General features: G+C 63.0%; 2 protein-coding genes across 2 annotated transcripts in view; one reads left to right on the top strand and one right to left on the bottom strand.

The window, feature by feature from the left end:
• PITPNM2 (phosphatidylinositol transfer protein membrane associated 2) overlaps positions 1-24,249 on the bottom strand; it is a 93,541-nt gene extending 69,292 nt beyond the window's left edge. Inside the window, 1 exon segment of the mRNA XM_084867772.1 lies at positions 24,091-24,249. The gene's annotated coding sequence lies outside the window, so the exon portion shown is untranslated.
• LOC311613389 (uncharacterized protein) lies at positions 11,233-13,622 on the top strand. The gene is made up of 2 exons (XM_084867272.1): positions 11,233-12,672; positions 13,529-13,622. The coding sequence occupies exon 1, from the start codon at positions 11,326-11,328 to the stop codon at positions 12,262-12,264; it is 939 nt and encodes a 312-aa protein (XP_084723398.1). The 5' UTR covers positions 11,233-11,325; the 3' UTR covers positions 12,265-12,672; positions 13,529-13,622.
• Positions 24,250-24,509: the final 260 nt, after the last annotated feature.

Consider the following 24,509-nt stretch of genomic DNA (forward strand, 5'->3'; position numbering starts at 1 on the left):
TTTCCCTTCTTCTCTGTAAGAAATGAATAAAGTATATTTTTTTAAAAAAGAAAAGCATAATATGCTAATTAGACTGGATGTCCTTCCGGTCAACCTTCCGACCTTCTCGGGGCTGCGAAGGAAGCCCGGGTCCCGGGTGCCAGAGGGAAGCAGGTGCCGGCAGCAGGGGGGAGGAAGGCCTGCTCACAGGTACGCTGTGCGTCGGGCCTCTGGCGTTGTAATAAAATCGTAACAGGAAGGGTGTCCCAGGAAACGTTTACACGGCTTCGAGGAATCTCAAAGGCAGGGTTCATTCAAACACAGGTTTCATTGTCAGCATCCGGCTGTCGGCTGTCGCAGTGTGCGTGCGTTTTGGGGGCACGCCCTGCAGCTTGACCTGCCTCACGTGAGGACCTACCATCCACATCCGTCCTGCAGAGGCTCCTCCCGTCCTGAGGGAGCACAGCCACCACCCCCATATGTACCTTTTGTGGGGGGCAGGGAGGGCTGAGGCCAGTCCTGCTGTCGGCCAAGTTCACTTCCCCAGCACAGCGCCCACCGGAGTTACGTCACACACCAGACCTCTCCTCCGAGTCTCCAGCCTCCCTCTTCCCGTGGTTTGGGAAACTCGGGGCGCAAACCAACTGACCAACCGACCGACCGACTGACCGACGGCGACAAACACCAAACAGACCTCTGGCAACGGGACCCTGACTTCCTTCCTGAGGATCGTCCCGGGACTGTTCCCATCGCGTGCAGAGGTCCGTCTCTCATGCCGCTTCTATGAATAGGATACTGGCCTCTGCCCGGCCCCCTAAACAAATGCCAAACGCACTTAACGAATGCCGTCCTGACGGGGCGCCAGCCCAGGAGTGCCCGGACGTGCGTGTGCCTCAGGCTGGTGGAATGCCCGCGTCCCAAGCGAGCGGTGGGTGGTGTGCCCGCAGTCAGACCTTTGTTTCCCTTCTCCGTTGGCATGGCGACCGGGAGGCAGGTGGCGAAAGCCTGGGCAGAGAGGGACGGGGGGCAGCATGAGCTCAGACACGAGTGTCCACCAGAAAGGGCTGTACCCAAGGTCCCTTATGGCAACCCATACTAGCAACAGGCTGCGTACACTACCAAGGATGCTGCTGTTTGCAGCCACTGCACACCAGGCCCCCCTGGGGAAAGAGCGTGGTCGGCTTAATTGGCGGCAGCTGGACGTTTCTTATCAATGGGATCATACACGTGTCTGCTCTGTGTCCGGCATCTCTCACGCGGCTTCATGTTCTCAAGGTCCATCCACGCCGAAGCAGGGGTCAGGGTCCCGTTCCTTTTCACAGCTGAGTCACATTCCTCTGGGTGGATGGACCCCGTTATCGAGGCATCCATGGTGCAACACTTTGGGGCACCCCAGGTGCCATGGAGAACACTGGGGACCCCCGGGTGACACCCCGAGTGCTACCACTTCTGAGCAGCTGGGAGGAAGGGGGGATGGCTGCTCTAGGCCCTCCCGCCCCCCCATCCCACGGAGAAGCCAGGTCTCCCTGCTCCTCCCGCAGCCCAGAGTCCCCTGCACCTGCCCCCCACGGGCACCTTGGACCCCACGCCTGGGGCCGGCTGGCTGGATTTCTTATTCCTTGTTCTTTCCTGCCAACGCCCCCCACCCCCACCACCACCTTTTCCAGATCCTTCTCTCTGCTTTCTCGACAGACACTCTCCACGGACGCCCTCCTGCTCTCCCGGAGCCGCCCGGCTGGAGGCAGCGGAGACCCTGGGGACCGGCGGAGAGGTCCGGGAGGAGGAAGCATTAGCCGGGCCATTAGCCGCTGTCAGGGTGAGGCTTCCTCCCCGCGCGGCCGGAGCGGCAGAGCGGAGCCCGAAGGAGCCAGGGCCGGCCCCGCAGCGCCGGATGGGGAGGCGCATGGTTCATGGGGAGACACCCCCCACACATGCACACACACACACACGCCTAACAACACAGAGCAACACACAGCCCACAGCAGTTGGTGGCGTTATGTAAAATCCCAGGCGCACAAAAATATCGTTTGGATGATAAAAAGTTAAATTTAGCCGAGTACAGAGTGACTAATACTATGAGGGAGAGGCAGCCCCCCCACCCCCACCCCCCAGTTGCCTGGAGCTCCTACAGCTGGCTTCCAGAAACTTCTGACAAGTAGCGGGCCTGGTGCGGCGCAGAATAACAGGTTATGTAACGGGAGGCGCAGCCCGCCATCGCGGCAGCCTCCCCCCGGGAGGGCCCCGGGCGCTGGCTGGGGCGGGTCCGAGGGGCCCTGGCGTCCGGGCCCCTGGAGGCCGGGCCGGGACAGCCCCGCTTTTGGCGGGACAGCCCGGCTTTTGGCGGGACAGCCCCGCTTTTGGCGGGACTGTCCCGATTTTGGCCCGATTTTGGCGGGACAGTCCCGATTTTGTCCCTCGCGCAGCCCCACCAGCCCAGCCTACGTGAAACCAGACGCAGTCGCGAGTCCCAAGGGTAAGGTGACCAGGCGTCCCGCTTTTGGCGGGACAGTCCCGCTTTTGGCGGGACAGTCCTGATTTTGTCGCGCTTTTGGCGGGACGGTCCCGATTTTGTCCCGATTTTGGCGGGACTGTCCCGCTTTTGTCCCGATTTTGGCGGGACAGCCCCGATTTTGTGCCTCGCGCAGCCCCGCAAGCCCAGCCTACGTGAACCCAGACACAGCCGCGAGTCCCAAGGGTAAGGTGACCCGGCGTCCCGCTTTTGGCGGGACAGCCCCGATTTTGTGTCTCGCGCAGCCCCGCCAGCCCAGCTTACGTGAAACCAGACGCAGCCGCGAGTCCCAAGGGTAAGGTGACCCGGCGTCCCGCTTTTGGCGGGACTGTCCCGCTTTTGTCCCGCTTTTGGCGGGACAGCCCCGCCTTTGGCGGGACAGCCCCGATTTTGTGCCTCGCGCAGCCCCGCCAGCCCAGCCTACGTGAACCCAGACACAGCCGCGAGTCCCAAGGCTAAGGTGACCCGGCGTCCCGCTTTTGGCGGGACAGCCCCGATTTTGTCCCGATTTTGGCGGGACTGTCCCGCTTTTGGCGGGACTGTCCCGATTTTGTGCCTCGCGCAGCCCCGCCAGTGAAACCAGACGCAGCCGCGAGTCCCAAGGGTAAGGTGACCCGCCGCCCCGCTTTTGGCGGGACAGCCCCGATTTTGTCCCGATTTTGGCGGGACAGCCCCGATTTTGGCGGGACAGTCCCGATTTTGGCGGGACAGCCCCGCTTTTGTACCGCTTTTGGCGGGACAGTCCCGATTTTGTGCCTCGCGCAGCCCCGCCAGCCCAGCCCTTGGTGGTGAAACCAGACGCAGCCGCGAGTCCCAAGGGTAAGGTGACCCAGCATCCCGCTTTTGGCGGGACTGTCCCGATTTTGGCGGGACAGCCCCGATTTTGGCGGGACAGTCCCGATTTTGTGCCTCGCGCAGCCCCGCCAGCCCAGCCTACGTGAAACCAGACGCAGCCCCGAGTCCCAAGGGTGTCCGTCGATGTAGAGTGGATCAACGGGGTGTGGCCTCCAGCCGCCCCTGGGAATCCTATGCAGGCCCAAAGAGGAAGGAAATCCTATCTCATGGGTGGATTAGAGGGCTCTGCACCAAGGGAAAGAAGCAAGACACAAGAACAGTCGCTGTGACTTCACTCATGTGAGGGACCCAGAGGGTCCAACTGGCAGAGGCAGGAAGTGGAACGGCGGGCACGGGGGTGGGGAGGGCCTGGCGGCCATGCTTCATGGGGACAGAGGGTCCGTTTCACAAGGTAAGAACAGGGTTCTGTGACGGGACAGGAAATGGAGTCCTGCATCCTGCAATCACACACGGAGCTCATGATGGGAGCGTCTTCATGCTCTCCATCCGACCTGCTTCCAGAACCCTTCCCACACAGCCCCAACCCCAGTGCATCTCCCACCCGCAGGGGAGCAGCGCGCGGTCCCCCATCCTGTCCGAGCTGCGACATGGTGCTCGAATCAATAAAACGGTTGTGTGTAAGCCAGGAAGTCTGTGTCCCGACTGGCTCTTTTCTCTCTCTCTCTCTCTCTCTCTCTTTTTTTTTTAAATGTATTTTATTAATTTTCCAGAGAGGAAGGGAGAGAGAGATAGTTAGTAACATCGATGAGAGAGAAACATCAATCAGCTGCCTCCTGCACACCCCCTACTGGGGATGTGCCCGCAACCCAAGTACATGCCCTTGACCGGAATCGAACCCAGGACCCTTGAGTCTGCAGGCCAGTGCTCTATCTACTGAGCCAAACCGGTTTCGGCCCGACTGGCTCTTGGTGGCGAGATGCTCCGAGGAATTCCTCGTCCTCGTTCGTGTCAGCACGGCAGCCCCATGGCAATGACGGGAAATGCTTGCATTCCGTACCGCTGGCGGGTTGTTCAGCCATCTGGTGACTGGACGCGGGGAGGGCTGTCAAACACATGGCCGTCCACAAACTCTGGGCCTCGGCGCCGACGGGGGCAGGGCATGGGGACGGGGCAGCGCCCTTGGCCCGTCCCTGTCACGCTCTGGACCACGGGGGTCCCGAGGGGCCATCGGCGGCCCGGCCCGTGGCTCAGCGGCCTGGGCGCAGCGTCGGCCTCGGGCCCCTGCCGGTGGGGGCAGAGCTCCCGCCTCCCACCTCTGCTCTGAGCGGCTGCGCATCGGTGGTAAGAACCTCACCCGCCTCGACCGAGGACCTCTCCGGACAGAGTTCGGAGCACGACTTCCCTCCGGGAGGCGGCTCCTGGGAAGTCCTCGGAGGAGCATTCAGCACTGTCCGCGTTGTGTGGAGCCGCGGCCGCCCAGGCTCTGCCAGGGTCAGGAGGCAGTGGGACAAGGACCGGGTACTGGGTACCGCAGCCCGCGGGGGATGGAGGAGGACTCCTGGCCTTGCCCAGGGGCGGTGCCGGCTTCCTCCTGCCCGCCTGGCGCTGCCGAGTCCTGATCCCAGCCTGGACACACAGTCTTTGTGTGGGTTGATGTTAGACTTTTTCCCTTTCTTTTCCTTTAAGTAGCAATATTTTTTAATCTCACTTCATTGACTTGAGAGAGGGACACAGAGAGAGAAACATCAATCTGTTGTTCCACTTATCGATGCATTCGTTGGTTGCTTCTTGTATGTGACTGGGGATCGAACCCACAATCATGGCACACTGGGATGGCACCCTAACCGACTGAGCTACCCAGCCAGGGGTCCTTCCTTCCTTCCTTTTTTTTTTTTTTTTTTTTTTTAAGTGGGGTGCTGGGTGAGTTATTATTTTCTTAACTTTAGTGAAAGCAAGAGAGTTCCGTTCGGAGCCTGTTCAAAAGCAGCGGTTTTCTCCAGGGGAAGCCCCCCCCCACGCCCCCGCAGGGAGAGGCATGGCGCGCCGGTCGCGGTGCCCTGAGAACACGGCGGGTCCTGTCCCTTCTCGGCAGGGTGAGTCAGATGGAAACCCTTCGTAGGCGCCGGCCGGCGGGCCCGCAGAGGCGCACACCGGGAGGCGGGCGGGCTGCCTCCCTCGCCGGGACCACAGCCTATCAGTCTATCACGGATGCCCTGACAGAGTGCCCGGCACCCGGGCACACACAGGCCAGGTGCCAGGCTGGCCGGCCTCTGCGCCCCGGAGCCTGGGTCCCGGCTGTGCAATGGGAGGGCTGAGGCCACGGGGCTGGAAGCAGTTCCTGACAGCCACGCGCTCCCAGGAGGCTCTGGCCCAAGTCAGGGGTCTCCCCGGAGCCTCGGAACGTCTTTCCTGAAACCAGTGTCTGTCTGTCTGTCTCTCTCCCCGCCCCCCACCCCCACCCCTGAGCAGCGTGAGGCCCACAGACCCCGCACAGGAGGGAGGGGGACCTCGAGAAAGTCAAACCCAGGCAGACACCACGGGGGCACCTGCGCCTGCGCCAGGGCAGGGTGTGTGCACAGCCACCCCAGAGGCACCGACCGCGGCCTGGGGTTCCTCACCATGGTTAGTTTGGGAAACCGGGTGACGCACCTCCGGGCAGCCCTGTCAGACGCCCGCTCCCTCACCGCTTCCGGCTGGGCGGACAGGGCTCTGCCTGCCGGCGTCATCCGATCCCGGAGCACAGGAACACGGGGACCCGCTCGGCGGACACGTGCCGGACTCACGAAACATCCGCCGGAGGCAGGACAGAGAGGTGAGCAGTCAGCCCCGGCCTCCGGGAACAGAGACGGGACCTTTTCTGGGACCACGAGGCCCCGAAGGCCCAGCCCCGGCTCCTTCCGGGGACCCTCTGCCACCAGCCCGCCGCCTCCCTCACCCCCGTGAGCTGGTCACAGCCCGCCCTCTTCGGTTCAAGGCGGAATGACAGCCACAGGGGGGCCGGGGCCAGCCGCCCAACAGCCCCATTCATTCCCGCTTCCCTTCTTCGATGAGACCCTTCCTTCTTGCTTCTTAGGGTTGCTTTGTTCCCGAGAGGATGGCTACCCTGAATGGCAGCCTTTCTGTGCGTGCGGTGAGGTAACACGTAACATACATGTTCCTGACCATGTTGAAGGGCACAGCTTGCACGCTGATGGGAACATGGGTATGGCTGCCAGTCAGCCCTGTCATGGGGGTGGTCCCAGCACGGGAACCATGACCCCTGCTAGCACCCCTGTCTGGGTTTAGAAAGCAGCCCCCAAGCTCCAGCCCAGGCACCAAACAATCCAGTTCCTCCCCCTAGGTCCCTGGGTTCCCCCAAAGCCACTGCCCGGCGGCGCTGGAGCTCAGAGGAAGTGAGGCTGTGTAACTTCATGGGCTGGCCCTTTAAGAGGAACACCTGGGACTCGGGCAGCCTGCGTGTCCCTCAGCCACCACCCCTGCTGGTGTTTACAGCCAGAAGCTACAGGGACTTCTCTTCCCCGCGCTAGAACCCTGGGCTGGGGGGCTGGTGTGCGGCTGGGACCCCGTTTCTCAGGGGAGGCCTTGGAGAGTTCCCTCCCGATTTAAAAAACCGCGGGTGTCGGGCCAGCCCGTTCCGCCCCTCAAAAAAAAAGTGCACAGCTCGGTGGCATGGAGCACGTTCACGCTGTCATGCAGCCGTCGGCACCATCACGTGCAGAGCTTCTTCCTCTTCCCAAACTGCAACTCTGTCCCCGTTACACACACACACACACACACACACACACACACACGCCCCGCACGCCCCGCACGCCCCGCACGCCCCACATCCAGCCCCGGGAACATCTCTGAACAGTGACTCTTTAGAAATGACGTCCTCACTCGGCAACGTCGCTTCGCCATTTCACGAGTCCTGGTGTCACTGTGATGGACAGGCAGGTGGCGGAGGGCAAGGCCGAGGCCACCCCCGCCCCCACCCCCACCAGCAAGGAATCCTCCATCTGACCCTACCCCTCACCCTGGCGCCCTCACCCGGCTGTGCCAGGAGCTGGCCGGAGCCAGCCGCCTCTGCGGTAGGAAAGGGCTCTCACATGGTTTTCTCCTGATTTTCCTTTTACTTAAAAGCTCTCCCTGGCCTGGGGTTTTGAGGTTGAAAACCACTCGCATCCTAAGTGGGCGTGGGAACGGGCCCCGCCTGGATGGAGACGGATGTAGCCACAGCCGCTGACATGGAAGGAGAGCCGCCCTCGGCCAGCGCCGCCCGTTCCGGGAATGATCCCACGGGTGTGAGAGTGTATCTGCACGGAAGCCCGCGTCCCCGGGTGCCCTCCACAGCGCCGCTTGCTTCAATGCTCTGCCGTTCACGTAAAAAACGCCAGGCAAGCTGAAACCGGTTTGGCTCAGTGGACAGAGCGTCGGCCTGCAGACGGAAGGGTCCCAGGTTCAGTTCCGGTCAAGGACACGTCCCCAGTAGGGGGTGTGCAAGAGGCAGCTGATTGATGTTTCTCATCGATGTTTCTAATTTTATCCCTCTCTCTTCCTTTCTGTAAAATATCAATAAAATATATATTTTTAAAAACGCCAGGCAAAAGGGGGACACTGAGTCAGCGACGAGGCTTCTGGCAGCCAAATGCTAACAAGCCCTGTCGTTAAAGAGACCCGGCGATCGGCAGGGATGGACCGAGGACCAGAAAAGCAGGTGCAGCCCTGGCCTGTGTGGCTCCGGGGCCGGAGCATCGGCCCTCGCCCTGAGGGTCTCTCTCTCGGGTTTGATTCCCGGTCGAGGGCATGGACCTGGGTTGCAGGTTTGTTCCCCGTCCTGGTTGAGGGGAATCGGTGTGTGTGTGTGTGTCTCTCTCCCTTCCCCTCTCTCTCCCTTCCCCTCTCCCTCCCTTCCTCTCTCTCTGAAAATCAATGGAAAACAACATACCAGGTGCACAAGGTGGCAGCTGTTAGCCGGTTTTCTCTGCAAAAATACGTGCTCATCTAGGAAAGCACAGTCAGACACAGGCAGGAGCAGGTGGCTGTCTGTAGGGACAGCGTGCAGATGAGGGTGCAAAGAGGTGTGTGTTTGCCGCTGGCCCCTGGCCACTCAGCACCAAGTGTGCAATTACATAAACATCGCCGGGGGCCATTCCCCAAGCGGCACCATCATTTTGTGTCCACAACTCACTCTGCAGTCACAGCGTTTTCCTGGCTTACACGGCACATCCATCCGTGAAGCACACTTAACGCTGAGATGCAATCCAGCGTCCATATGATTGTCTGACGTTTTGCAGATGGTAGTGCAGAGAGATGCATTTTTTAAAAAAGATGTTTCTATTGATCTCAGAGGGAGGATGGGAAAGGGAGAGAGAGATGGAAACATCAATGATGAGAGAGAACCACCGATGGGCCGTTTTCCTGCACGCTCCACGCTGGGGTTCGAGAGACCGCAACCGGGGCACCTGCCCTGACCAGGAATCGAACCTAGTTCATAGGTCGATGCCCAATCAGGGAGGGACACCGGCCGGGGAAGAGGTGTATTTTTAATCACCGTTTCATGTGAATCATCTCAGGTTAAAAAAATAAACCAACCACTCAGGCCCGTGGTCGGCAAACTGCGGCTCCAGAGCCACATGCGGCTCTTTGGCCCCTTGAGTGTGGCTCTTCCACACAATGACACGGCCTGGGCGAGTCTGTTTTGAAGAAGCGGCGTTAGAAGAAGTTTGAATTTAAAGAATTGGGCTCTCAGAAGAAATTTCCATCGCTGTCCTGTTGATACCTGGCTCTGCTGACGAATGAGTGTGCCGACCGCTGACAGGCGCTCTCCGTCTCTGGCGGCGGTTTTCCATTCCGCTCGCAGAAACGGTTCAACGGTTACGGCCGTCAGCAACAACTTCCACGTCCACATCCTCTCGCAGTTTCCGGACGGCGGTGTCACCGGGCGGCTTCCTCCGCAGAGGGGCCCGCAGGAGGGGGTGTTTGCTGGACTTCGATGCCCTGAGCTTTCTGTCGTGTTTTGTTTTTTTTTCTCTTCTGTTTTTTTGTTTGTTTGTTTGTTTGTTTTTAATTTTATTGATTTTTCACAGAGAGGGACAGAGAGCTAGAAACATCGATGAGAGAGCTACATCGACCAGCTGCCTTCTGCACACCCCCCACCGGGGATGTGCCCGCAACCAAGGTACATGCCCTTGACTGGAATCGAACCCAGGACCCCTCAGTCCACAGGCCAATGCTCTATCCACTGAGCCAAACCGGTTTTGGCTCTGTCGTTCTTTATCGTTCTCCCACCTGCTCATCACACATCTAGCTCGACGCGTTGAAGTGAATTCTCCAAGGGGGGGCTTCACGGCTGGGCTGCTCGAGGGCCTGAGCCGGTACGCCTGTCCTCGTGAGGACCGAGCTTCGTCGTCGGGGCCCTCACGGCACCTGGACTGACAGGACCTGCACCCCTAGCCATCCCCGGGGGTGAACCTCGTGCCCTGGCCGGGGTCCCCGGGCCCGAACAGAAATAACAGTTCTCCACCCGCCTGTTGCACGCCATGTGGGGACCCCCCCCCCCCGTCTTGTTACTTCTCCGGGCGCCTCTCTGGAGACCTGAGACAAATGTGATGCCCCTTGAAGGCGTCGGTGAGCGCCCTCCTTCCCAGGAGCCGGGTTCCATCCCCGCCCGGCCCTGCCTTCACCCGCCCCCGAGCGCTGCTTCTCAGCGAAGACAAGCCATGTCATCGTGTCATTGCCGACGTGCTGTCGGCTCTACAGGGAGGCCTCCCAGAGCCACGTCTTCCCGACACTGTCGGATCCCGTAATCCCTCTCTCACCGCCGCGGAGCGCGGGCCCCGCAGACCCGCTCTGAGCGCCGCCGCTTCCCTGGGGAACCAGGACGACGCCTGCTGACGGGGGTGTTCTCTCTCCGGTGACAGCTCGGCCTCGCCCTCCGGCTCTGGGTTTCTAAGAGCAATGGGTGTGGGCTGGACTTCATCAAATGCTTTCCTGGCATCTGCTGAAAGAATACAGCCCTTCTTCTTCTTCTTTTCTTTTTTTGTTGCTTTCGGTAGTTCGCCTGGTGTTTAATCCTCTGCTTATGTTTTCGAGGCGGGTCCACACCCTGTCCTAAGCCCAGTGCTGGGTGCTGTCCTGGGGGAGCACAGAGAGAGGCCCCAACCACATAGCTCCGCCTGTGCAGAAAGGGAGAGGAAAGGAAGACAGAGAACACACACACACACACACACACACACACACACCGGTCCCTGTCCCCTGCAACCCCCGCCTCCCCACACACACACACAACTATGCACCATCGGAACAGCAGGCTAGTATTTGTGAATTCATGTCACACCCAAGGCACAGTAAAGACCCAAGGAACCACATGATTCGGGAGAATCACAGAGGACTTCCTGCAGGAGGTGGCAGAGCCCTGATGGACAGGCTGGGAAGATGGGCGTCTGGATTTGAGTCCCGCCTCCGGTGGGACCCGAAGGGGCGCTTTCCCGGCCCCTCATTCTGTCCGCGTAAAACGGAAATAACCATCGACCAGCAGAGACCTTCACTGGCACAGGAGGCCGGGGTTCGACAAAGAGAGCCACCTCACCTCCTTTCCTGGCTCGAGGGAAGGGAGGAAGGGAAGGGAGCCTGAGACCCAGGGCGGAGAGGAGGCAGAGAGCCCCCGGCGGGGCGTGGCTTTCCCTGAAGTCACTGTCACGTTGGCATGGAACGCCGGCGGGCTGGGGAGGTGGCCGGAGGGCGGGGCGCGGGCGCAGAGGCCCGGGGCCTGGCGGGAAGAGGAAATGACGACCCCCGTGCCCAGGTCTTCTGCTCCCGCACGGATGGCTTTCCCCAGTCCCCGCTCCGCCCTCATCCCCGCAGCAAGCACACACACAGACCGCAGACGGGGAGTGGGGGGGGGAAGGGGACGCCCTCCCCAAATTCAGGTCCGCCTTGGAACCTCAAACCGTGGCCTGATGGGGAAACGGTCCGGATGTCATGAGCTATAAGAGGAGGTCCTGCTGCAGGCGGGCGGCCTGGACCCAAGCCCGGCGTCCGTTCGGAGGAGAGGAGCACAGATGTGCGCGCACGGAGAGGACAGAGGCAGGGCCGAGGCCGGTGCGCCCACAGGTCTACGCACCAGAGGGAGGCGGCCACCACCGGGGCTGGAGCGGGCTGGCCCTCCCGCAGCCTCAGCCTCCAGAGGAGCCCACCCTGCACTCGGGTTCTGGCCTCCTGACCCTGAGAGAACACCCCACCCAGGCGGCTCCTGGGAGCGGGTTCCATCCGGAATCCCTCCGATCACACCACCAGCCCAGCCCCAGCCCCAGCCCCAGCCCCTGCCCCAGCCCCTGCCCCTGCCCCTGCCCCTGCCCCTGCCCCAGCCCCAGCCCCTGCCCCAGCCCCAGCCCCAGCCCCTGCCCCTGCCCCAGCCCCTGCCCCTGCCCCTGCCCCAGCCCCAGCCCCAGCCCCTGCCCCAGCCCCAGCCCCTGCCCCTGCCCCAGCCCCAGCCCCTGCCCCTGCCCCAGCCCCAGCCCCAGCCCCAGCCCCTGCCCCTGCCCCTGCCCCTGCCCCTGCCCCAGCCCCTGCCCCAGCCCCAGCCCCAGCCCCTGCCCCTGCCCCAGCCCCTGCCCCAGCCCCAGCCCCTGCCCCTGCCCCTGCCCCAGCCGTACCTTCCAGGCTCCCGGGACCCGCGGGGCGCCCGGGGCCTCACCGCCGCCCTCGGGCCAGAGGCAGAGGAGTCTGAGCGTGGCATCAGCCCCGCGAGGCACCGGGGCCTTCACACTCGGTCTCCGTTAGACCTCGGGGCCGGGGGAGCAGGCAGGAGCTCCCCGGTGCTGTCTGCGTGGCCTCCGCCCGCCGCCCGGCCCATCCTCGGGCGAACCGGGCGCAGCACCTGCCCGCGGCAGAGCCCTCTCCCACGCGCCTCGCAGCTGTGCGCGCGGGCCCGGGCAGTTGGCATCTGCTCTCTGAGAAGGTATTTGTCTTTCCACTCGCCCCGGCCGGCGAGGCCATAAAAGGACGTGCCCCCGTCAGGTGCGCGGCTCCATGGAGACACACGGCGTCGCTAACGGCCAGGAACGCCCTCCGAGCGAGCGAGCGGCGGGGTGCGCGCAGGTGGCCCGGCCGGGCCGGGGTGCGGGCGCCTCCCCCAGAGCGGGTGTGGGGGGGGGCAGCCAGACGCTCCGCAGATGCACAGGCAACGGCGACCGGCCCAGACCCCCTGAGGGTCCAAGCTGAGCCCGAGAAGTTTTTTTAATCTTCACCCAAGGAGTGAGGGTATTTTTTGTTTTGTTTTGTTTGTTTTTTGAGAGGAAGGGGGGGGGGGAGAGAGAGAGAGAAACATCAGTGAGAGAGACACACGTTGATCGGGTCCCTCCTGCACGTGCCCTGACTGGGGGCTGGAGACGGAACCTGCCACCCAGGTACGTGTCCTTGACCGGGAATCGCACCAGAGACCCTCCAGTGGTCGGCAAACTCCTTAGTCAACGGAGCCAAATATCAACATCACAACGATTGAAATTTCTTTGGAGAGACACGGTTTTTTTTTTTTAAGTTAAACTTCTAACGCCACTTCTTCAAAATAGACTCGCCCAGGCCGTGGTATTTTGTGGAAGAGCCACACTCAAGGGGCCAAAGAGCCACACGTGGCTCGAGAGCCGCGGTTTGCTGACCACACGGCTCTAACCAATGAGCAACACTGGCCAGCGAGGGCCTCAGAGTTCTTTTCTTGCCATTTTTTTTTTTTTTTTTTAGTGCGCAATTCAGGGGGCATGAAGGATATTCTCCGTGCTCTGCTACTGTTTCCAGAACATTCTCACCATCCCAAACAGAGCTCTGCACCCCACCCCCGCCCCCGGGGCCCCGCTAACAAACCGCCTCCCGTTTCTGTCTCTGTGGGTTTCCCTTCTTCAGGCCCCTCGTCTACGTGGAATCACACAGCACCGTCCTCTGTGCCCGGCTTTGTGCCCTCGGCACGCTTTTGGGGTTCGTCCACGGTGCGGCCTGTGCCAGCACCCCCTTCCTTTCCGTGGCCGAATGCTATTCCACGACATGGGCAGCCCACATCCTGTTTCTCCACCGTCCGCTGCTAACCCTGCCTTTCACCACCTCACGTCCCCGCCACCCGTGCACCAGGGCGGCCACTTCTCCACACCCTCGCCAGCGCTTGTCACGTTCCGTTTCGGGGGAACGGCCACCACTTTGGAGATGTCCGAGGGAGGTGGAGACAGGTGCCCCGGGCAGTGGCTGACCCCCCGTGTCCACCCCCATTCTGTACAGAGCCCCGGAAAGGATGCTGGCTGCAGAGTCTGGAACGTTCTGTGCGGCCCCAGCCCCGGAGCGTACGGCTGGGCCGCTCTGGACAGACACCGGAACCGCTCTGAGCTCAGCTGTGTCCACGGCAGGAACGGAGCTGCGGTGCCAAGGGCCACGCCTTCGGGGCGGGGCCGTGAGCCCACAGCGGGGACGGAGGAGAGAGTTTTTTCCATCAGCCCCACGGGCGACACCTGACACATTCATTATCACGAAAGGTATTGTCCAGGGAGGGGGAAAGGGCCTCCCTCCCCCTCCCTGGACAATACCTTTCGTGATAATGAATGACAAGGACTCCAATACATTTCCCTCCAACCTCCTCTTTCGCTGCCTTCGAATGGAGAAAAGCCAAAACACAGGGGAAAGCAGCAAGACAAAGAAGGAATGGAAACTTCCCGGACCATCTACTGATCAGAGTAACTGCATTCAAACCTCGCCTCGGACTGCCCGAGGCAGCTGATCCGGAGAGGGGGGGGGGGGGGAAGGAAAGGAAGGCGGGCCCAGAGAGGGGAAGCAACCTGCCCGAGGTCACACAGCACGGCTCCCATCAGCACCTCTGTCTCTCTCTGCCTCTGCTCCTCTTCACACACACACACACACACACACACACACACACACACCCTGGCAGAGGTCCTGGTGCCTCCCCGAGACCCGCTTCCCTCACCACCGGCAGGAAAAGGCCCCGAGCCGGGTATCTCCATAGAGACGGAACCACAGAGGCCGTGCGGCTAAAAATAAAACCTCTGCCTCCCGAACCCCCGTCTGCTCGGCTCCAGCTGTGCTGTGCCAGGCTGGGAGGACGGTGAAAACATGCCCGGGGCACCACCTGTGCTCCGCAGGGGAGCTGGCGGAGGTGGCCACCACAGGGGCCCGGACAATGGGCTCCCCGCGGGTAAGTGCCAACAAGGGCGGGCGGGGCGCCCGGGCCTCCGGGCACGGATGTTCCCGCCCGCCCGCAGAGCTCCTCGGCAAGGGGAGGCGGTTCTTCGGCCCCGAGAGGAGGAAGTGTCCCTTCTCCAGCTGCGCCCGGGGACACGTCTCCAGGCCGACAGGAGTTTTCCATGATGGGCTCTCAGAAGCCTCCTGGACTCCCAAGCCCACCGAGGTCAGGTGATCTGTCTGCAACAGCCGCTCAGCCTCCAGCTCCAAAGCCAGAGCGTCCGGGCCTGAAGCCACTGGTCGCCCCTTTCCCCTCAGTTCGTCCCCTCCAGGCCTCGGTTTTCTCTTCTGTAAAATGGGGCTGCTGCAGAGGGCAGGTGAGGACCTGGCACAGAGCAAGGGCCCTAAAAGCCGCTCCTGCAGCCGCCTGGTGGGTGGGTTTTGGGTGGCGGACTAGCCTGAGCCCCTCGAGGGGACAGCTGTGCCCCCGAAAACCACCAGCACGTCCCCCACGCCGAGCCCCCCTCGCTCTCAAATCCCACGACCTTCTACAACTCTGCCCTCCGCCTCCGCTTATCTTCTGAGTAACCTACGGCCCACGTACACTCCAGGAACATACCAGTACACGTATGAACGGTATCACGGTTCACTCGGAGTAACCTTAAGTTTCACAAATAAGACACGAAGCCTGCGACCCAGTACCCGCCACCCAGTCCAGAGTCCGTAATCAGGCCCCTTCCTCGGTGGACAGGAAAGCGGCCCGGCACTCGCCTGCCCGAGAACGCGCTTCCTAGGCCGGCTCGGAGCCACTTCACAGGAAAGGTAATTAGCCTAATGAAGGCAAGTGTGACCTAGCGAATCGAATCGCAGAGACCTTCCGCTCTGACTCAGCCACCCTCCCCACTTCCAGCTCCTGCAGCGTCGAGCCAACCAACCAGAGTCTGCCTGGCAGGAGGCCCTGTGCCCCCGGCCCCTCCCCTGCGGCCACTCGGGCTGGAAGTCAGCGAGGGCACAGGCCCCCCGAGGGCAGGACACACGCCTGCCACCTTCTCCGGAGCCGCACCTCGGAGGGAGGGGACCTCTGGCTGGTGGAAGTCACTCGGAGCCCCAGGCGGGTGGAAGGCCGGGTGCCCCCAGACGCCTGCCTGTGAGTGATGGGAACCCAGGCAGCCCCTGACCGCGGAGCAGGGCCGGCACAGACAGCTCCCGCAGCCACCCTCCTCCAGTCTCTTGCTGCATCTGCACAGCATCCCTGGAGTAAGGATGATGAACTAGCCCTAATCTCTGCTGCTTGGACATGTCTTCTGAAATATATCCCATATAATAAAAGCCTAATATGCAAATCAACCAAGTGGCAGAATGACCTGTCGCTATGACACGCACTGACCACCAGGGGGCAGGTGCTCAATGCAGGAGGCAGCTGACCAATGATTCTCTCTCATCATTGATGTTTCTCTCTCTCCCTCTCTCTCTCTCTTTGAAATCAATAAAAATATATTTAAAAACAAACAACAACAACAAAAAAAAAACCTCGCCCTGACCAGTTTGGCTCAGTGGATAGAACATCGGACTGAAGGGTCTCAAGTTCGATTCCAATCAGGGGCATGTACCTTGGTTGCGGGTACATCCCCAGTAGGGGGTGTGCAGGAGGCAGCTGATCGATGTTTCTAACTCTCTATCCCTCTCCCTTCCTCCTCTCCCTTCCTCTCTGTAAAAAAGATCAATAAAATATATATATTTTTAAAACTCTCTGGGGGTAAGTTCCAGACATCAGGGTTTTAAAACAAACAAATAAGTAAATAAATATTATTTTAAGTTGGGTAGACAAGGACACCCCCCCCCCCCCACCTCGGGGCCTGCTGCCACCGCCTCCTCCAAACAGTCACCAGGCCACTGTGCTGGGCACCGGAAACTCCAAGACCCATAAGCCAGGGTCCCTCCGCTCACAGAGCAGCTGGGCCAGACCCGGACGGGCCCCTGGGGTCTGACGAGGGAAGAGCTGCCCTCTCCTAGAGCAGGAATCTCAGCAGCCGGCAAAGTCATCGTCAAGGTCACCCGCTCGGGTGGCACGGTGGGCCTAACACCCTCCGCACACCAGCCCTGCAGCCACCAGGCCACTGGACACCCAGCGTCCGGGAGCCGGCCCCCGGCTCACCGTCGGGGTCCGAGCCCTCGGCGCGCAGCCCCGGGACCCAGGACGCCGCGCTTACGGGGGAAATGAGAAGCCATTCCTCTGGGTGGAAAGAAAGGTCACACCCTTGCACTTGGATTTTTCCAAAGCTCCTTCCGGCTTGCCTGCGCCTAAGCTTCTGAATTCCTTTCTCTCCCCGCTGCTGGAGAGTCAGCCGGGACATTCCTCAGGACCGGGCTTCTATACGGAGTAACCGAGGTGAAAAGAAGAAGAGGCCCGGCCGGTGTGGCTCAGCGGTTGAGCATCATGCCAGGCACCACGAGGTCACCAGTTCGATTCCCCGTCAGGACACACGCTTGGGTTGGGGGCTCCATCTCCAGGAGGGGATGAGCAGGAGGCAGCCGATTGGTGTTTCTCTCATTAGTGTTTCTATCTCTGTCTCCCTCTCCTTTCTTCTAAAAAAAAAAAAAAATAGGCAAGCCCTGTTTGGTTTGGCTCAATGAATAGAGCATCAGCCTTTGGACTGAAGGGTTCCAATTCTGGCCAAGGGCACATGCCTGGGTTGTGGGCTTGATACCCAGTGGGGGGGGTGGGGGGGGAGCGCCATGCGGGAGGCAGCTGGTCGATGTTTCTCTCTCATCGACGTTTCTGGCTCTCTATCTCTCTCCCTTCCTCTCTGTAAAAAAATCAATAAAAAATATATATTTTTTTAAAAAAAGCTTTTATTAAAAAAAAAAAAAGAAAGAAAGGAAGGAAGGAAGAAAGAAAAGAAAAAATCAATGAAAACATATTAAAAAAGAAGAGAAAAATGGAGGCAGGACAGACTGTGCCGGTGCGCGGCCGTCGCTGCCCAGAGCCACCCGGCCGGCCGGCCAGAATAAAAGCGGCCGTTCTCCTCCAGCAGGCGGGCACGCGGCCGCATACTAATGCCGCATCTGGGAGCCAGGCCCCGGCGACTCCCGCCCACCCTCCCCCGTGAGGACAAAATGAACGGGCTCCTTCCCCAGCCGGGCTCACGCAGACCGCGGTCCGGACGGAAACACGGCTCGCTGCGGGGAACCTGCCCGCGGAGGGGGAACGGGGCCTCGGGGTGCCTGATGGTGAAGCACCGAGCGCTCGGGCTCCCGGGCTCCTGTTACCCACGGGGCCTCCCTGTCGGGCTCTTAAGACGCAGCCAACAAGCCCCCGGTGCCCCGCGCGCCCACGGCCGCTCTGGGGGAGGCTGCGGCCGCCCCGCGCCCCGCCGGCCTGTCGAACACACAGCACCCATCGGCTCGCTGAGATGGGTGCCCAGGAGTGAACCCAAAATGAAGGCGCCATCGCTGCCTCCTCATCCCGTGGCCCACGCTCCCCCGCCCGGCGCCGCCCCCACCCGTGGGCGCTGGTGTGCGGTTTTCAAAGGGCTTCGAGACGGAGCCGTGGCGATGGCCCAAGAGGGGAATATTCTAATTGCACAAAGTGTTTGGTTTTTCTCCCTCTTTACCACACACACACACACACACACACACACACACACACACAAAACCGCAAGTGAAAAGTTAACTCTCACAAAGTGCCCGAAAAAGCAATTAACGTCCCTTCAGCCGGGCCCCAGGGCCAGCGGGCGGGGCCGAGCGGGCGGTGATGCCTGCCCCCAGGCCAGCCTTGGGCGGACGGGAGCTGTCCCCCGTTGAAATGGGAATGGTCACCTATTTCCACCCTAACACCCACACCCCTGTCCCTAGCCCCCTACCCCGCACCCCCTTTCAAATGGCTTTCATTTTTTATTTTTTTAAAATATATTTTATTGATTTCAGAGAGGAAGGGAGAGAGAGAGAGAGAGAGAGAGAGAAACATCAGTGATCAGAGAGAACCATGGATCGGCTGCCTCCTGCACGCCCCATCCTGGGGACTGAGCCCACAACCCAGGCATGTGTCCTTGGCTGGAATAGAACCCAGGACCCTTCAGTCTGCAGGCTGACGCTTTATCCATTGAGCCAAACCAGACGGCTTTTAAAGGGGCGGGAGGGGCAGCCAGCAGTACCCGCTGAGCTGGCCCTTCCTCCACCCGCCTCACCCAGGACCCCGGGGCCAGGCGGGCCTCCCTGGGGCTGGATCCCGCTGTGACTCGAGGTGAGGCCAGCAGGCTGCAGGCCCTGACCCCCCCTCCCCAGGGCAGCAATGGGACGGAGCTCGCATCCAGCCAGACCCTCAGGAGACCGAGGTGAGGTGGGGGCAGCCCAGCTGTCAGAGGAGGAAACGCCACCCGTGGCTGAGGAGGGCACCGGGGCGGGGAGACCAGCGAGCGAGCAGGACCGTGCGTGCTCCCGCAGCGGCTCCGCCAGCCCTGAGCACAGCGGTTCCGGAAAGGCTTCCGGGAGGAGGGAGGACTGGAGGCCCCGGGACGCTGCCTTCGGGGACCAGTGCTGCTGGAGGGGCCGAGGCGGACGGCGGACTCTGCCCCGGACACCTCCCACTGCCCGCCCGGAGCTCGTGGAAAGGAGAGGCAGCGTGCCCGGATGCTTCTCCTTTTCCCGGAACCTCCAGCCGAGCAAACCGACCGTCTGCAGGCCGGGGCCTCCACGGCCCCAGGACTCCCTAAGCATCAGTGAGGTGCCTGCTCTAGGCGCCGGAGTTACCCCAAGGGGGGACGGACCCCGACACAAAGCACCCCCTGTGCTGGGAGACGGGAGGAGGGAAGACTCTACCTCAAGTGCACGGCCGGGGGAGCTCAGGCCTGGAACCCACCGGCGACGGGTGCGAGCCCCTGCTGGGCCCGGGCCCTGTGCAAGCTCAGCTCACGACACCCCTCGGAGCGGCTCGCCGGTCCCCAACTCAGGGGGGCTGCTCTGGGCACGGCCGATCCTCATGACTCAGGTCCCAGTTACCAAGGCGCTGACTCACCGAAACGCTCTGTAACCCCGGGCGCCTCGGAGGTCGTCCGCGGACGCGTGCCGAGAGGAGAAATGCTGAGTCACCTCGGGGACACGTTCCCCGCTGAGGCGGAACCGGGGACCCTGCTTGTTCCAGCTCACACTGTCTGCCGAGTGCCGCGATTTTCACACTTTGGTGGGGGTTTTGTTGGGTAGTTTCACCGTTTAAGATGGCCCTCGTGCATGGCCGGTGTGGCTCCGTGGTTGAGCGCTGACCCATGAACCAGGAGATCAGGGTTCAATTCCCGGTCATGGCACCTGGCCGGGGCGCAGGCTTGATCCCCAGGGTGGGGCGTGCAGGAGGCAGCCGATGGATGATTCTCTCTAATCACTGATGTTTCTCTGTCTGTCTGTCTCTCTCTCTCCCTTCCTCTCTCTGAAATCAATAAAAATAAGTTTAAAATGGCCCCGCATGCCATCGGGGGTCCCTGAGCACAGGGTGGCTGTGCTGCGACGTGTCTTTTGGAGAACACGTGCGTGTTCGAGAAGCTTCGCCCTCGTGATGTGCGTGATGGCGCTGTCGGCCGAGATCGATGTCCGTGAACCAACAGGGTCTACTCAGTAAGGCGTCGTCTCACAGGAGCACGTCACACGGGCTGACAGACACGGAGTGCCGACGAAGCTCACAGGACCCGCACCCCGAGTTCCCGCTGGGGGCGCGGGCCCGGTGTTCACGCACTCGGGGTCCGTGGCCCTTCACGGAACAGAGCTGCCGTGAGGGACAAGGCCGGCTGTCCTCCCTGGGGGTCTGCTCTGGGGGCCACCGGCCGCCCGACTCCCGGCCCCTCCCACGGGGAAAGGCGGGGGGGGGGGGGGCGGCGGGGAGGGGCAACATGAGCACCGAAAGCAAAAGCCATCTCCTCCCAACAAGCAGGGTTTGTCAATGTGTTTGCCGGGCTGAGCTCAGTGAGGAAGGCAGGACCTCAAACCGATTCTACAGGGGGTGGAAGGGGGGGCAATGGACAGGGCTACTGCACCCCTCGGCCTGAGCTGGCAATTAGGGACCCGGGTTCCAGGCTGAAGGGCAGCTCCCTCCTCCTCCGCTGGCCTCAGCTTCTCACCCTCCCCAGTGGGGTGCAGCCCCCCCCTCCCCCCGATTCCAGTGCCTCCAGGCTCTCCCTCATGACAGCAAAGGCTCTGAAAAGGCGTCACCAGGCTCCCCATTCTACCCCCCGGACCAGTTCTCTCCTTTGCCCCCCCAAAAAGACCTGTTCTGATGGGAGGACTTGGCCATAAACTCAGATATCAGACTCGAACCCCTACACCCTCCCCAGGAGCTCTGGCTGTCACATGTCCACCCATTCCTCGAGGCCTCTTCCAATCCCGCCTCTTCCAGGAAGTCAGCCCTGACTGCCTTTCCCAGAAAGGGTGTCTCCGCGTCTGAACTCGGCACTGAGCACACGCCCGCCGGCCCGCCGGCCCGCGCGGTGAGCGGCGAGCGGCCGGCCCTGCAGGTGCCGCGTCACTTATCAGATCTAACGCGCGCGTCTGTCCGGTTCCCCAGAAGTCTTTGGTGAGGACTGGTAAAGAACACAGACAGGCAGCTCTACACACAAACACACACGCCCACACACGCAGACAGTGCCCGGGAGGAGAAGTGGGCAGGCTGACCGTGAGGGTAAGTGAATACAGTTGCTAAAGGGATTATCTGGCTGGACACTGAGCACCTGCCCGCCAGGGGGAGGAGGTGACCGAGAGGTCAGAAAGGAGCGTGGGGTGGGGTGGGGTGGGGTAGGGTGGGATGGGGTGGGGTGGGATGGGGTAGGGTAGGGTGGGGTGGGGTGGTGTGGGGGGGTAGGGTAGGGTGGGTGGGGTAGGGTGGGGTGGGGTGGGGTAGGGTGGGGTGGGGTAGGGTAGGGTGGGTGGGGTAGGGTGGGGTGGGGTAGGGTGGGGTGGGTGGGGTGGGATGGGGTAGGATGGGGTGGGGTAGGGTGGGTGGGGTAGGGTGGGATGGGGTAGGGTGGGTGGGGTAGGGTGGGGTGGGTACAAACCCAGACAGGCTTTGGGGGAATCAGTTCACCCCCCTGTGTGTCTCAACTCCCACCTCGGGGACCCGGGGGAAGACTGCTGCCGACCCCGCAGGGCAGGGCACGTGGGGCGGGGCACACACACGCCCTGTGCGCGGACACAGATAACACCCGGCTTTCTTTCCTCCTCCTCTGAGGAAGCAGCCCAGCCCCCCTAACGCCACAGGAGACAGTCCGAGCCCCGCGCACAGGGCCCAACGCCCGGGGTCAGGGCGAACCCGAGGCCTGGTTCTCTCGGACCGCACCCCGGTGCCAGGAAGCACTTAATCCACGGCCCGGGACCCCCACGGAGCGCTGAGCCAACACCACCTCCGGGGGGGCCGGGGCCGGGGGTCCGATAAGCACATTCCTGCAAAGGGCTGATGGCGGGGAGGCCAGGCCGGACGTGGTGGGCGGCGCCGTGAGGCCACTCGCGTGGCACTGACGGCCTCGCCTGCCCCCGGCCCCGGGGAGCGGAGGGCTGCCCTGCCGCACGGGGCGTGCGGTCCCGAAAGCAGGATCTTGAGGCAGCAGAAGCTTCCTCTTGTGATTTCCTCGAGGCCGAGTCAGGGGCTTCACCGATGGGAGGGTTCGGGGACCATCTGTCTGGTTTAACACAGCCCCCCGGTCGGGGTGGGAGGAGGCAAGAGCTGCCCTCCCCCCCTTGCCCTCCGGGCCCACCCCCCACATGTAGCTGACAGACACTCTCCTGAGCGCCCATTACGCCCACCACGGGCCAGGCCACAGTGGGTGCAGAAAAACGTGACTGGGCACCGACCCCCGGGGTCCCAGGCTCACGGGGAGGCCCCTAACTGCCATTCTGTTGGGAAATGGAATTAGGATGGAATTAGGGGCAGAGGGTGGAGGGATGTACTCCACCCGGGAAGGCGAGCCGGGTCTTGATGATGAAGCGATGAGAAGGGGGAGGGGGTGGGGCCCAGACTCTGAAGGGCCAACCAAGACCCAGAGAAACCAAGCGGCCTTGGCTGGTGTGCTCCGTGGTGAGGGCACTGCCCCATGCACCAAAGGGCCATGGGTTCAATTCCCGGTCAAGGGCAAGTTCATTCCCAGCCCTGGTCGGGGTGCATGTAGGAAGCAACCCACCCATATGTCTTTCTCACATCAATGTTTCTCTCCCTCCCTCCCTCTCTCTTCCTCCCCCTTCTTCCTCCCTCCCTCCCACTCTTTCTAAAATTCAACGGGAAAAATGTCCTCAGGTGAGGATTAGCAACAACAAAAATAAAAAAGAAGAGAGAGAAAGCAAGTGAGCAAGTGACAGTGCAGCTTGTACAGACGTTCGGAACAGCCAGGCCTGGCACCCTGTCTCCCACAGCCCCGGCCTCTCCCCTCCGGCTCCCTCGCGGACAGAGAGAAGGCCCGCTCCGCGCACCGCCCGGGACCAGGGCCTGAGCGGCCTCCAGCAGAGCATGTCCTGTCCCCGTTCTCTGTCCTCTGGCAGGTCGCTCCCTGCAGGAAACGCAGCCCTGCCTCCCTCCCTGCCGTCCCCCCGCGAAGGGAGGGGGAGGGCTGCCCAGCTCCCCAGCTCGGCACCCAGGCTCCTCGCAGAACACGAGGGGGCCGGCGGCTGCTAGCGGCCCGGCCCGGCCCGGCCCCGGTGGGGAAGCCGGGAGGGGCCTGCTCCATCCGGCCGCTGGCTGGCCACCGCGCTGGCCCGGGGCAGGACGGGGATGAATGAAACACCTGTCTCCATGGAGCCCAGGCCACAGGAAGAAACACCAGCCTCCACGGTCCCCATCCAACCGGAGAAACAATGGCCTGGGACACAGCCCAGCGGGAGGGAGCGCAGACAGGGCGTTCGGGGGAGATGCAGATGGGAGGCCTCTGAAGACTCGGGGTGGGGAGAGGAAGCCGGCCGGAGGCTGGGGAGCCGCCCAGCCCGCACTCCGGAGGGAGGGAGGGAGGGAGGGACAGGGGTGCAGAGGAGGGCCCCGGATGTCTGTGCAGGGACCCCCAGTCCCTGAGTGGGGACGGAGCTGGGGGGATGTCTGTGCAGGGACCCCCAGTCCCTGAGGGGGGACGGAGCTGGGGAGCTTGCGGTGGTGAGGTCTGAGCAGCGAGCCCACGGTGTTTACTCGGAGGTCCGGGGGTGTCCGGGGGGATGAGCGCGCCTGGTGGGAGGGGGCGCCGAAGTTTCCCTCTGGGTCCCCTGGGCCCGGCCCCGGAGGAAGGGGCGAGGGTGGGGGGGAGAAGCAGGGGCTCCGGGCAGCTCGGGCTGCAGCAGGGGTGGGAATGGGGCAGGCAGTCCTCCAGCCCCGGGGAGGGGGTGGGAGGAGGGACAAGGGGGCGCTCCTCTAGGTCCAGGCCCCACACCACCGCCGAGCCCAGGGCGGGAGGGGGAGCGGCGGGCCGGGCGGGGGCTCTCCCGCCGCCTCCTCCAGGCCCCGCGCCGCACGCACCTGCCCGGACCCTGGGGGAGGGGAGTCTGCACCCCGGCGCCCCCGACGGAGAGGGCACGTGAGCCCGGGGGCCGGGGTCCCCCGCGCCCGCCACACCCTCCCCTCCCGCCGGGCGGCCGGGCCCGGCCTCTCCCCGCGCGGGCGGCCGGCGGGAGGGGCCCCCGCGGGCCGCGGACACACTCACCCGCTCGGCGGCGTCGCTCCGTCCCCTCCGGCCGCGCCGGGCCGCTCACGCCGCCGGGGAGGCGCCGGCCCCGCGGCCCCGGCCGGGCCCCCGCGTGCGCCCCGCGGCTCCGCGCGCCTCCGCCGCCGCCGCCAGCGGCCCCCGTGCGCGCGGCCGGGCCCCGGGCATGTGCCGCCGGCGGCGGGCGGGCGGGCGGCGGGTCTGCGCTCCGGGCGGCGGCGGCTGGACAGCTCTCCGCGGCGCTCCCCGCGCGCCCGGCCGGCGCATTCCCTCAGGCGGCGGCGCGGCGCCTCCTCAGGCCGCGCGGGGAGCGGCGCCTCCGCCGGAAGGACCGGCCGCGGGGGCTCCGCGCGCTCAGCCGGCGCGGCCCGCGGGCCCCGGCCCCGGCCCCGGCCCGGCCTGGAGCGCAGACTCACCAC

The sequence above is a fragment of the Pipistrellus hanaki genome, assembly GCF_964339955.1.
Source record: "Pipistrellus hanaki genome assembly, chromosome: 19".
Lineage (NCBI taxonomy): Eukaryota > Metazoa > Chordata > Mammalia > Chiroptera > Vespertilionidae > Pipistrellus > Pipistrellus hanaki.

Coding starts and splice junctions, on each gene's coding strand:
- LOC311613389 (XM_084867272.1), top strand. CDS start 11,326: ATGTGCGCGCACGGAGAGGACAGAGGCAGGGCCGAGGCCGGTGCGCCC.